Below are 11,724 nucleotides of genomic sequence, written 5' to 3' on the forward strand. Positions count from 1 at the left end.
GTTCTTCGTGTATTTGATCACATAAGATGTCTTCACTCCTGAAGGTGGACAATGAAATTAAAACCAAGGTAAGCGCTGACTGTTTGAACGTTTGACTTAAGGTCGCGCGGTGTGTTGTTGCTAGCATGTTAGCCACATTTCGTAGCATGCTGAGGCCAGGCTAGTAACAGTTAGCAGCGGCTAACCGGCTTTTTTCCCGCCTGTTGGAATACTACGTTAAAAATTTGCCGGGGGTCGGTGAAATCAGTCTTTGTGGTGGATAAATCCGGATGCAATTGTGGGGCTATCCGGATGAATAGTTGAATCCACTGGTGGGCCACATGTTCAAAAGAAGGCCTTCAGTAGCCAAGTAACAGCTGTGCTTTCTGTACCCGGTATCACAGAATCCGTGTCTTTGACCCAGTTTTTGTCATTTTGCCTCGACATGATCACAATGGAGTTCAAATTAAACAATCAAGATGTGATTGTACTGAAGAATTTTAGCTTTAATTCAGTGAGGTTTACAAAAAAGAAATTATGTTAGTCATACACAGGCCATACGTTTCCGAAGAACATAAGCACTTGGGCAAATTAAATATTGCATTAGTTTTAAGCATCGTCTGTCTATGACGCTTCTGACTGGTCAGTTTAGATGACTTAAGAAGGTTGTGTACCTTTTTCTTTAACCAGGTTAGTCCCATTGAGTCTGAGATCTCTTTTGCAAGGAGACCTGGGCAATTATGAAGTTCCCAATTCATCTAACCTGCATGTCTTTCATCCCACACAAACACGGGGAGAACCTGCAAACTCCACACAGAAAGGCCACAGGTGGCAGTTAATCCCATCTTTACTTGTTTTCCATTCTGTATGCAGGACCAGAAGTGACGACTTTAACTAATATTTTGGAACCAAAGAAAGTGTCCATCCATCCATTTTCTTCCGCTTTACCCGGAGTCGGGTCACGGGGGCAGCAGCTCAAGCAAAGCCACCCAGACTTCCCGATCCACACACCTCCCCCACCTCCTCCGGGGGAACTCGAGGCATTCCCAAGCCAGCCGAGAGACATAGTCTCTCCAGCATGTTCTGGGTCTTCCCCGGGGCCTCCTCCCAATGGGACGTGCCCGGAACACCTCTCCAGCGAGGCGTCCAGGAGGCATCCGGAAAACATGCCCGAGCCACCTCAGCTGGCTCCTTTCAATGAGCAACGGCTCGACTCCGAGCTTCTCCCGAATGACCAGAGAAAGTGTTTTAAACTTTAAAACACTTTCTCTGGTTCCAAAATATTTGTAGTTATCTATTGTTATGACTGTCTTATATGCATTTTATACTTGAAGTAGAAAAAAAGAGATGCTTAATATGATTGGGATTCAAACCCGATCTCACAGCCTACCACTTCCACCACAGTGTCTCATACATTACACATGTAAATGACTGAGATAAACCGTAATGGATAGAATTTTGTATTATCAATACAGTTGCGTAGGTACAGCATGTGTCTATCCACACTATGATTTATTTATTTTTACAGCTGGTTTTCTTTAGACAAGTCAGTGGATGGATGCACGTATAAATTACATAAAAATTATAAACTTGTTTTGGGACTGAAAACTGTATGTGATGCTGCTGTAAAAATGGCTTCATATCATGAAAAAAAACAATGCACTGCATTTCTGTATTGCCATTTGCTGTGGATGTCAAAGCGATTTACACAGATTCCTCACATTAACACACCAACAACATCTGCATGCTGTCTGGCACAGTGGCAAACCAGGATGAGCTTGGTTATTAAGGACCTTGCTCAAGGGCAACTTTAATGGTGCCAAAGTAATTATTTTGCTGTCAAACTGCGAATTGGCCTGAAGATCCTCTGGTCACAGGGCCGCTTCTCCAAAAAATAGACATAAATTGGATGTATGACAGAGGTATTGGAACCCATTGAATTTACAGTAAATTGTTACTTTATACTGGCAGTTTTGATGCTTGAATTAATATTTCCAAGTCACTGAATTTGACTTGAGCTTAATTTACATCAGTCATTAAGAAGTACAAACAATGTGGTACTGTAGGGTAAATGTGTGTGGATTAGGTACAGGAACACTAAAAGTGTTAGTTACCCCTCGCTCACACTGCCTCCGGTGTTACCTCTGCGGGGTACAGTGGGACTCGCAGAGAATCCAAGTCATTAAAAAGATATAAACCTCTCTCAGTGGCCACGGAGCTCTGCGGCTGTGGTTACCGAGACCCTGCGGCCCTGCGGATTTTTCCGCAAGAAGTCTATCCTTGCGGGCTGCCGGAGACACTCTGCCTCAAAACAGCGAGCATAGTCTCTGGACCTGGTGGCCCGCTGCGGCGTTTACCGACCCCACAGACTCGGTAAGTGCATCAGAGGCAGTGAGTGCGAGGCCTTAGTCTTCTACCAGTTACACATGTTCATGGTGGCCATATTCAGTTCATCAGTGAAAAGGTTTATCTCAAGGTTGCGTTATGTGTTTGCACATGCTCTGTTTTGGTGGCACGAATGTTTTGATTTCTGTCTTCATGTTTTTGCAGGTTGACTTTTTCAGGGAACGCATCACTGCAGAAGTAGGAATCAGCAATTTACTGTCTTGTACAAATAGATTATACACACAGTTGTGTCCACAATTATAAAAAATGTTTTGTTTTAAAGTATTACCAACTAAGAACTCGCATTTCTTTCAGGCAGAGGACTTAGTTGCACATTTTTTTCCAAAGAAGTTACTGGAACTTGATCACTTCCTTAAGGTCAGTGAAGCATTCCTTCAGTTAAGTGGGTATTTAAAATATGTCTCTACATCATCACAGAGTCAGAGGTAAAATTCTACAACCTGCTATTTTTTTGTTTGTTTTTTTTTAAATCAGGACCCAATCTTAAACATCACTGAATTGAAGGAGATACACTCAGAGATAAACCTGACAGTGCCAGATCCCATCTTGCTCCCAAACCTGCATGATGGACTTGAAGCGGTGAGGCTCCGAGAAAGTGTATTTAAACTTTGAGCTATTTGATTTTTTTTCTTGTCTAATACATGCTAATTCCGTTTTGTCTGATTCACAGCCAAATGCAAAAAAGATAAAGCTCGAGGATGGAAGTGGGGCTGACATGGGTGGGTATAAGACTCTCATATATGTGAAAAGGATAATACTAGCTCAAAGTTACTCTGCCTGTCACCCAAGAGATTTTATTTAATTTTTTAATGGCCTTGGCAAGTGTCATTTAAACAGAGGACAAAGCCCTGTTCTCTTTATGTGTTACGCGTCGCAGAAGCTCATGGCTTATATCCTCGACAAAGTGGAGCACAAATAACAGTTAGCCGCAGTTGTGATCTACGTAGCACATACGTAGTTTGATGTCATAACACGCTGGACATGTATCATGTGATGTGTACCAAAACAACTGTAATATGATTTTGACCACTTCAAGAAAACCTTCCTGTGATACTATTGGCATACAGTGAGGAAAATAAGTATTTGAACACCCTGCGGTTTTGCAAGTTCTCCCACTTAGAAATCATGGAAGGGGTCTGAAATTTTCATCTTAGGTGCATGTCCACTGTGAGAGACATAATAATAATAAAATAAAAAAAATCCAGAAATCACAATGTATGATTTTATTTATTTATTTATTTTTATAAATAATTTATTTGTGGTACTGCTGCAAATAAGTATTTGAACCCCTACCAACCAGCAAGAATTCTGGCTCACACAGACCTGTTAATTTTTCTTTAAGAAGCCCTCTTATTCTGCACTCTCTAACTGTATTAATTGCACCTGTTTGAACTTGTTACCTGTATAAAAGACACCTGTTCACACACTCAATCAATCACACTCCAACCTGTCCACCATAGCCAAGACCAAAGAGCTGTCTGACACCAGGGACAAAACTGTAGACCTGCACAAGGCTGGGATGGACTATAGGACAACAGGCAAGCAGCTTGGTAGAAGACAACAACTGTTATGATTATTTATTAGAAAGTAGAAGAAACACAAGATTAATTTAATTAGCTTATAATGCGCCAAATCACAGCAAAAGCCATCTGAAGGCGCCTTACATAAAACAATTCAACATAAAATTTAATAAATAATTAAAAATGAATAAAAAATGACAGAAAAATGAAAACAAAAGATGGCTGTCAATCTCCCTCGGTCTGGGATTCCGTGCAGGATCTCACTTTGTGGGGTGAGGATGATTCTGAGAAAGCTCAGAACTACACAGGAGGACCTGGTCAATGACCTGAAGAGAGTTGGGACCACAGTCACAAAGATTACATTAGTAACACATGATGCTGTCATGGTTTAAAATCCTGCAGGGCAGCAAGGTCCCCCTGCTCAAGCCAGCACATGTCCAGGCCTGTTTGAAGTTCACCAGTGACCATCTGGATGATCCAGAGGAGGCATGGGAGAAGGTCATGTGGTCAGATAAGACCAGAATAGAGCTTTTTGGAATCAACTCCACTTACCATTTTTAGAGGATGAGAACAACCCCAAGAAAACCATCCCAACCATGAAGAATGGGGGTGGAAACATCATACTCTGGGGGTGCTCTTCTGCAAAGGGGACAGGACGACTGCACCGTATTGAAGGGAGGATGGATGGGGTCATGTATTATGAGATTTTGGCAAATGACCTCCTTCCCTCGGTAAGAGCATTGAAGACGGGTCATTGCTGGGTCTTCCAGCATGACAATGACCCAAAACACACAGCCAGGGCAACTAAGGAGGGGCTCCGTAAGAAGCATTTCAAGGTCCTGGAGTGGCCTGACCAGTCTCCAGACCTGAACTCAATAGAAAATCTTTGGAGGGAGCTGAAACTCCAAACCTGAAAGATCTAGAGAAGATCTGTGTGGAGGAGTGAACCAAAATCCCTGTTGCAGTGTGCGCAAACCTGGTGAAAAAGTACAGGAAATGTTTGACCTCTGTAATTGCAAGCAAAGGCTACTGTACCAAATATTAACATTGATTTTCACAGGTGTTCAAATACTTATTTACAAAGTAACATACAAATAAATTAAAAAAAAAATCATACATTGTGATTTCTGGATTTTTTTTTTTTTTTTTTTTTTTTTTTATGATTATGTCTCTCACAGTGGACATGCACCTAAGATGAAAATTTCAGACCCCTCCATTATTTCTAAGTGGGAGAACTTGCAAAATCGCAGGGTGTTCAAATACTTATTTTCCCCACTGTATATGACAATGTTACGGGCACCGTGGAACTGCCAAAGGAAAAAAGTATTTTTCAGAAATGTTGAAAATCCTGTTAGTCATCACACTGACAGAATATCCACATCAGTCACAGACCCTCTAAGGAATGTACAAGGCTTCAAACCAGGAGCTTCCAGGATGCATGTCTATGAAAGTGAGAATGGGGCTTTAGAAAGTCAAATAATTTTTAATGACTCATCATTTGAGCTGAACACTTGGATGGGAAGTATTGGTCATGAAAACTGTTGTGACAGCAGAATGTTTTGTGGATTCACTTGAATCTTTATTTACAATAAATGTTCCAGCCTGTCATTCGGGGCTTATATTCTGCTTTTCCGAGGAGTCATTAAAGGAATCATTCACCTATGACACTTCAAATTCAAGGAATCTGTGAAAAAGTCCAATAAATTCTGTGCCAGATCACATTTCTCATGTGATAATGTGATGTATTTTAAATTTAAGTTTTATTTATTTATTCATTTGTTTTGCTGTCTTGTGTTTACATTGTTTATATTCAGTGAGCGGGACCAAGGTCTTTGTCATGCCAGGTGGGATGATGAAGTGCAACGACAGCCTCGTCAACCTGATTGAAAAGGTTAAACCAGAGATCCGGACGCTCATAGAGAAATGTAACACAGTGAGTATAAAAAATAAAAGTTTGTTTTGCCATGGGCAACAGTTACATTATGAGTGCAGAACAAACTGTGGGAGTGCAGTTTCTTTGAAATATGAGTAGCACTAAATCCTGACAGCAGGTGTGCAGCTTTTGGGGTAATTTCTGCAACAGTCTGTGTGTGCATTATGATGTCGTATGGACAGATTTTCTCAAAGAAAATTCATATTTAAAATGTGGCATTGATTGGTTGATCACATTTTGCGGGAGTTCTGTACATACTAATTAGACAGAAGTGATATTATTTTTGTCTCCCCCCCAAAAAAAATCCTAAGTCATGTCAAGTCTGGGAGCATGCTCTGGTGTTAACACTTCAGTGCATACATGGCACCATAGAACCGCCTTGGGTCCTTGATGGCAGCCACCCAGGGACACAGCCAGTCCCTTCCCACATCCCTTAAATAAGTATCTATCTGCTCCAGCAAGGTCAAACGTGGGCGTCCCCTTGGACTTCTCCTTCTACTGGAACCCCAACACTCAGGCACCTACACACTCGTTCATGCACAGAGAAATGCACCACGTGGTCAAAATGTCAAAGCTGACACTCCTTCACAATGCAAGTGATACTCCTCATCTTAGTCTCTCTAAACAACCACTCGCTTGACAAAATCATTCCAGCGATACCCTTCCTCCGACAAGACCTAGTACCAAAGACACCCAGTCGTCACCTTTGGTCACTGGTTAGCATCCAAGTCTCACAACAATACAGCAAGGCGGGCAGCACCAGGACCCTAAAGACTTGGACCTTCGTTCTCCTGCAAAAAGCATCGCTAAATGTTTCTGACCAGCGACCTCATGCACCTCTCAGTCTCAAAGGCCGAGGACCCAGAGACATGTATGTCACTGTTGAGATAAGTGAATGTCTCTACAAGTTCAACTTTCACCACATGCAAATACACTTTTTCTGATGGCTAAATCCAGGAAGTTGTTAAAAGCCTGAATCGTAGTCTTGGTCACGTTTCGTCATTACAATAACTGATTATTGCATAGTTGGTACATAAATGGCTACGTCTGTCCGTGATAAACTCCCAAACTAAAATATGTAGCCCTAAAAACTATATATATATATATATATATATATATATATATATATATATATATATATATATATATATATATATATATATATATATATATATATATATATATATATATATATATATATATACTGAATCCTCGTGACACGGGGAACCAACTGGTCCCTTTTTTTTTTTTTAAGTTGAACTGAAAATTACCCCCAAAATAGCCGGCTGTGGGTATGACCAGGCAGATTCAAATTTCCAGCCCTGTATACAACCCCTGGCAATAATTATGGAATCACAGTACTGGGTATGTTATCCACAGATAAGACAACGTACATAGTACAAAAAAAAAAAAAAGAAAAGTAGGATGCTGGTGAACATTAGACAATTCACCTGCCATAATTTCTTAATTTAAATTTTTTTTTTTTTCTTCACTCTCCAGGTCAAAATGTGGGTTCAGTTGCTTATTCCCCGAATAGAGGACGGCAACAACTTTGGTGTGTCAATCCAAGAGGAGACGGTAGCTGAGCTCAGAACAGTTGAGGGAGAGGCAGCGTCTTATCTCGACCAGATATCCAGGTTTGTAGAAGTCATAACAATATATAGACCACTTTAAGTGGTCTATATATTGTAAGCAGTAAATGCTAAGCACTTTTTGGCAGGAGGAAAAGCTCCTGTATAGAAAAACACATTGAAATTCAGTCTGTTAGTAGTGTTTTCATACACAGCAAAGAATGGATCCGTCATTACCGAGGTCCAAACCAGTAGGAAAGATGAAGGTTTAATTGTTCAAGGAAGGTCTAGCCTTAGTGTTATTGGCATCTGTTGCAGCAGTGTTTCTTGTGCCATTAGGCCATTTCTGGAGCCAGAAGCTAGTGTTGGTCAAGAAATGACATCACACTAAAGTGGTTCATTGTACCTGATACAAACTAAGGAATAAAAGTTGTCACATGGATAAATTGGTGATTAACTCATCAACATGTCTTAAAAGTTAACCATTTTCACAACAAATTACATTTATTTTAACCCTCTTTCTTACCTTCCTAGATACTACATCACAAGGGCAAAGCTGGTTTCTAAAATAGCAAAATATCCACATGTGGTAAGTTAATATTTTCTGAAAATCTAAACCTAATTTAAAGTGACAAGTTGTATTCAAATGAAACTTTGAAATGAGAATGTCGGTCTTAAAGACCAGTAAAGATAAAATGGCTGTTGATGTTTGCTAGGATTTATTGATACTGCATCACTAAATGAGCATGGAGAATGAAAATCTCACTTATACTCAGATTCACTCGTTTTCTTTTTTTTCCTTTTTAAACTAGGAGGACTATCGTCGCACAGTAACCGAGATTGATGAGAAGGAATACATCAGTCTCAAGATCATAGTTTCTGAACTCAGAAATCAATATGTAAGTTTTGGCATTTTAGTGTGGCTGATGTGTTAAATGTTTGTTCACTAAGTTGACTTTTGTTCACTAAGTTGATTTTCTTTCTATGAAGGTAACATTACACGACATGATCCTGAAGAACATTGAGAAGATCAAAAGGCCTCGAAGCAGTAATACTGACGCATTATACTGATGATGATTCTACACTCGCAGCCTCCACCTCCTGCCCCATTACCGTTTACCCACCGCCATGTCATCGAGCTCGCCTGGCCCCAGACACCAAGACCACTATGAGACTTTTCACTTCTGTACAATCAGTCAAGCCCAGTTCAACAACACATCTTCAGTGATGGACACCTTGCGCATGGTCATGTTTTTGTTTTAATTGTAAAGTATTCTTGTTTTAAGCCCTTTGAAGACTTAATCTCTCAGCAAATGGAGAGATAGTTCATAGACAACTAAATGTGCTATGTATTTTTTTTAATTATAATTAAGTGCTGTCCACTGATCATTTTGTGAAATGGTTTAATTTGTGGCTGGATTTAAGGGGAAAAGGGCAGCTTTCTTTCATGTCCACCTCTTTAGTGAATGTTCTGAGGCCTGACTCCAGCTGCATCAGGAGTGAGGCCATTCATTGCCTACGTAAAAAAAAAAAAAAAAAAATATTGTACATCAAGTAATAGAAACAAATATGACTTACTAAACAGGTTTTAGATTCATAGGCAGAAAAGTCATCAGACATGCTGTATATGATGTCTATTGAATAAAAACATTTTTTTTTATATTTTGAATATTTGATTTGTACCATATCAGCAGGGGTGGTGGCCAAGTGGTTAATGCGCTTGGTTTCAGTTCAGAAGGCTCCGGGTTCAAATCCCACCCCTGCCACATTTCTCCATTTAATGTGGAGTTACGTCAAGAAGGACATCTGGCGTAAAACCTGTGCCAATTCAACATGCAGATCCACCTTGGATTTGCTGTGGCGACCCTGAGTGCAAACAAGGGAGCAGCTGAAGGGACTTACTTACTGATTTGTACTATATCACATACTTATGTATTTCTATCACATATCAAATTTAAGTTTAAGAACTAGCATACAGGTGAAGCCCACTAATGCACAGTTCCTTTTTGTGGCGTTTGCCTGTTATTTATTCTGGGTAATCCAGTTTCCTTGCAAAATGCATATTTGCTAATTTGATTAGGAAGGACATACGGGGTAAAAAAAAACAAACAAAACTTTCATACTATTGGGTGCGATCCGGATGGGATCTGCTTTGGTTACCCAGAATTAAAACAGGTACTTTAGATGTTCTTAGGCTGTTCCTGAAAAGTACCGTTTCTAACTGGGATGGACCCTTAAATGTTAGTAAATCATCCTACATGTTCTCTGAAATTCCAGGGGGGGGGGGGGGGGAACTACATTTTAAAGAACACATTGTGACGGGGGGGAATTCAGGAAATGTTATAAAGTGAGGTCCTTTACACCAGTATGTATGTTCTGGAACGGACAGTTTCTAGCTGGTAAGGTATGGCTGGTTCCCAGAATGTCCACAGTGGTCCTTGAAAGTCTGCCAAATAACATTCCCTCACAATTTACACAGGCCACATGTTGGTCACCTGGGATCTTTGAGGCAACGTCCTTTACACCAGTAACATTGTCAAAACCTGACAAATAGAAGATATACTTTTTAGCTGATCCGTATCTCCTGGATGACTCTTAATGAATTCATCTGTGGAATCATTAAGTGATTAAGTTCTATTGCTGTGCTGTAAAATCAAAGACAATTGAGCCAGTGGCAGCAGGGTCCCCTCTTGTCCTGCAGATGTCGCTGTGCCTCTCCTCCCATCTCGATGGTTAACGGTTTATGCAAATTTAACTTTCTGTAAGAAGGTGTCCACACTGACATTTGTGAAGTTCAAATCCCACATAATATATTCTCTGGGTTAATATGGACACAACATACGACTGCGTTTACAAAAAAACTTGAGGATTTATGAAATTTTATGTTAATTCTAGTAGTGCAAACTTTTAATTTGATGTAGTAAACAGACAAGAACATTTCATTGTAGTATTGTAATTATTTATTCATTTTAATTGAGTGCTGTCATTTTGTGGGAGTGGAATGTGAATTCACTGCTCCTTGGCATTGAAAGGAGCCAGCTGAGGTGGTTCAGGCATCTGGTAAGGATGCCCCCTGGGTGTGGAGAGCCCGGGGAAGACTCAGGACTAGGTGGAGAGATTTTGAGCCCGGGGAAGACTCAGGACTAGGTGGAAAGATTTTGAGCCCGGGGAAGACTCGGGACTAGGTGGAGAGATTTTGAGCCCGGGGAAGACTCAGGACTAGGTGGAGAGATTTTATTTCCACATTGGCCTGGGAAGGCCTCGATATATCCCCCAGTTAGAGGTTGTTAATGTGGCCCGGGAAAGGTTGGGGTTACCTGCTGGAGCTGTTGCCCTGCGACTCGGTCCCAGATAAGCGGTTGAAGATGAATGAATGAGTGGAGTGTGAAATCTTAGAACTCACTGGGAATGAAAACTAGCATTCTGACTGAAAAACTTTGGTTCCATTTTTTTTACAATGATTTTTATCTTAATTTAGAAGCTGCTACAAATTCTATTAGGAAATTGCAGATGAAATTTTAACGACATTTTTTTTCAAACCATTTTTACCCAAAAGTATAAATATGGGCGTGTAACATATCAAATGAGATGGATCCATTTAAGTAGACAAAAACATCCTAAACAGAAAACATACTATTTTATTCTGTATTTCACAATTTCAAACAAGGCACACTATGTTGAACAATTTCTGTGCCTGCTATAGGTTGTTCTTCTGAGAGGAACAGGGTGATGTAGTGCATCAGCTTCATTGGCAGATCTAAGAGGGGCTTTAGCCCCCCGAGCTGTGCCAAAAAATTAAATGCCTATGTTACAACTTGCCAGTCAAAAGCTTAACCCTCTGGGATCCAGGTATAATTGGCCATTTTTGACTACTTTTGGTTTTACCTTCATAATTACTTTTAAAAACTGTTTAGTTTGCCTTGTTTAGTGTCATTTTTTTTCAGCACAGCCTCACCTGTACGGGCGCATATTGCATTCACTGAATAAAAAAAATTACGAGATCTTTTCTCATAATTACAACTCCAATTCCAATGAAGGTGGGGCATTATGTAAAATGTAAATAGAAACAGAATATAATGATTTGCAAATCCTCTTCAACCTATATTCAATTGAATACACCACAAAGACAAGATAATTAATGTTCAAACTGATAGACTTTTTTGTTTTTGTGCAAATATTTGCTCATTTTGAAATGGATGCCTGCAACACGTTTCAAAAAAGCTGGGACAGTGGTTTGTTTACCACTGTGTTACATCACCTTTCCTTCTAACAACACTCAATAAGCATTTGGGAACTGAGGACACTAATTGTTGAA

General features: G+C 40.1%; 1 protein-coding gene across 1 annotated transcript; it reads left to right on the forward strand.

Moving 5' to 3' along the window:
* Nucleotides 1-26: 26 nt before the first annotated feature.
* Nucleotides 27-9,071, forward strand: psme3 (proteasome activator subunit 3). Its single transcript, XM_034194308.1, has 10 exons — nucleotides 27-68; nucleotides 2,530-2,562; nucleotides 2,680-2,742; nucleotides 2,860-2,964; nucleotides 3,056-3,104; nucleotides 5,720-5,838; nucleotides 7,339-7,475; nucleotides 7,944-7,998; nucleotides 8,222-8,308; nucleotides 8,400-9,071. The coding sequence occupies exons 1-10, from the start codon at nucleotides 27-29 to the stop codon at nucleotides 8,478-8,480; spliced, it is 771 nt and encodes a 256-aa protein (XP_034050199.1). The 3' UTR covers nucleotides 8,481-9,071.
* The last annotated feature ends 2,653 nt before the right edge of the window (nucleotides 9,072-11,724 follow it).

Source organism: Thalassophryne amazonica, chromosome 18 (genome assembly GCF_902500255.1).
Source record: "Thalassophryne amazonica chromosome 18, fThaAma1.1, whole genome shotgun sequence".
Taxonomy (NCBI): domain Eukaryota; kingdom Metazoa; phylum Chordata; class Actinopteri; order Batrachoidiformes; family Batrachoididae; genus Thalassophryne; species Thalassophryne amazonica.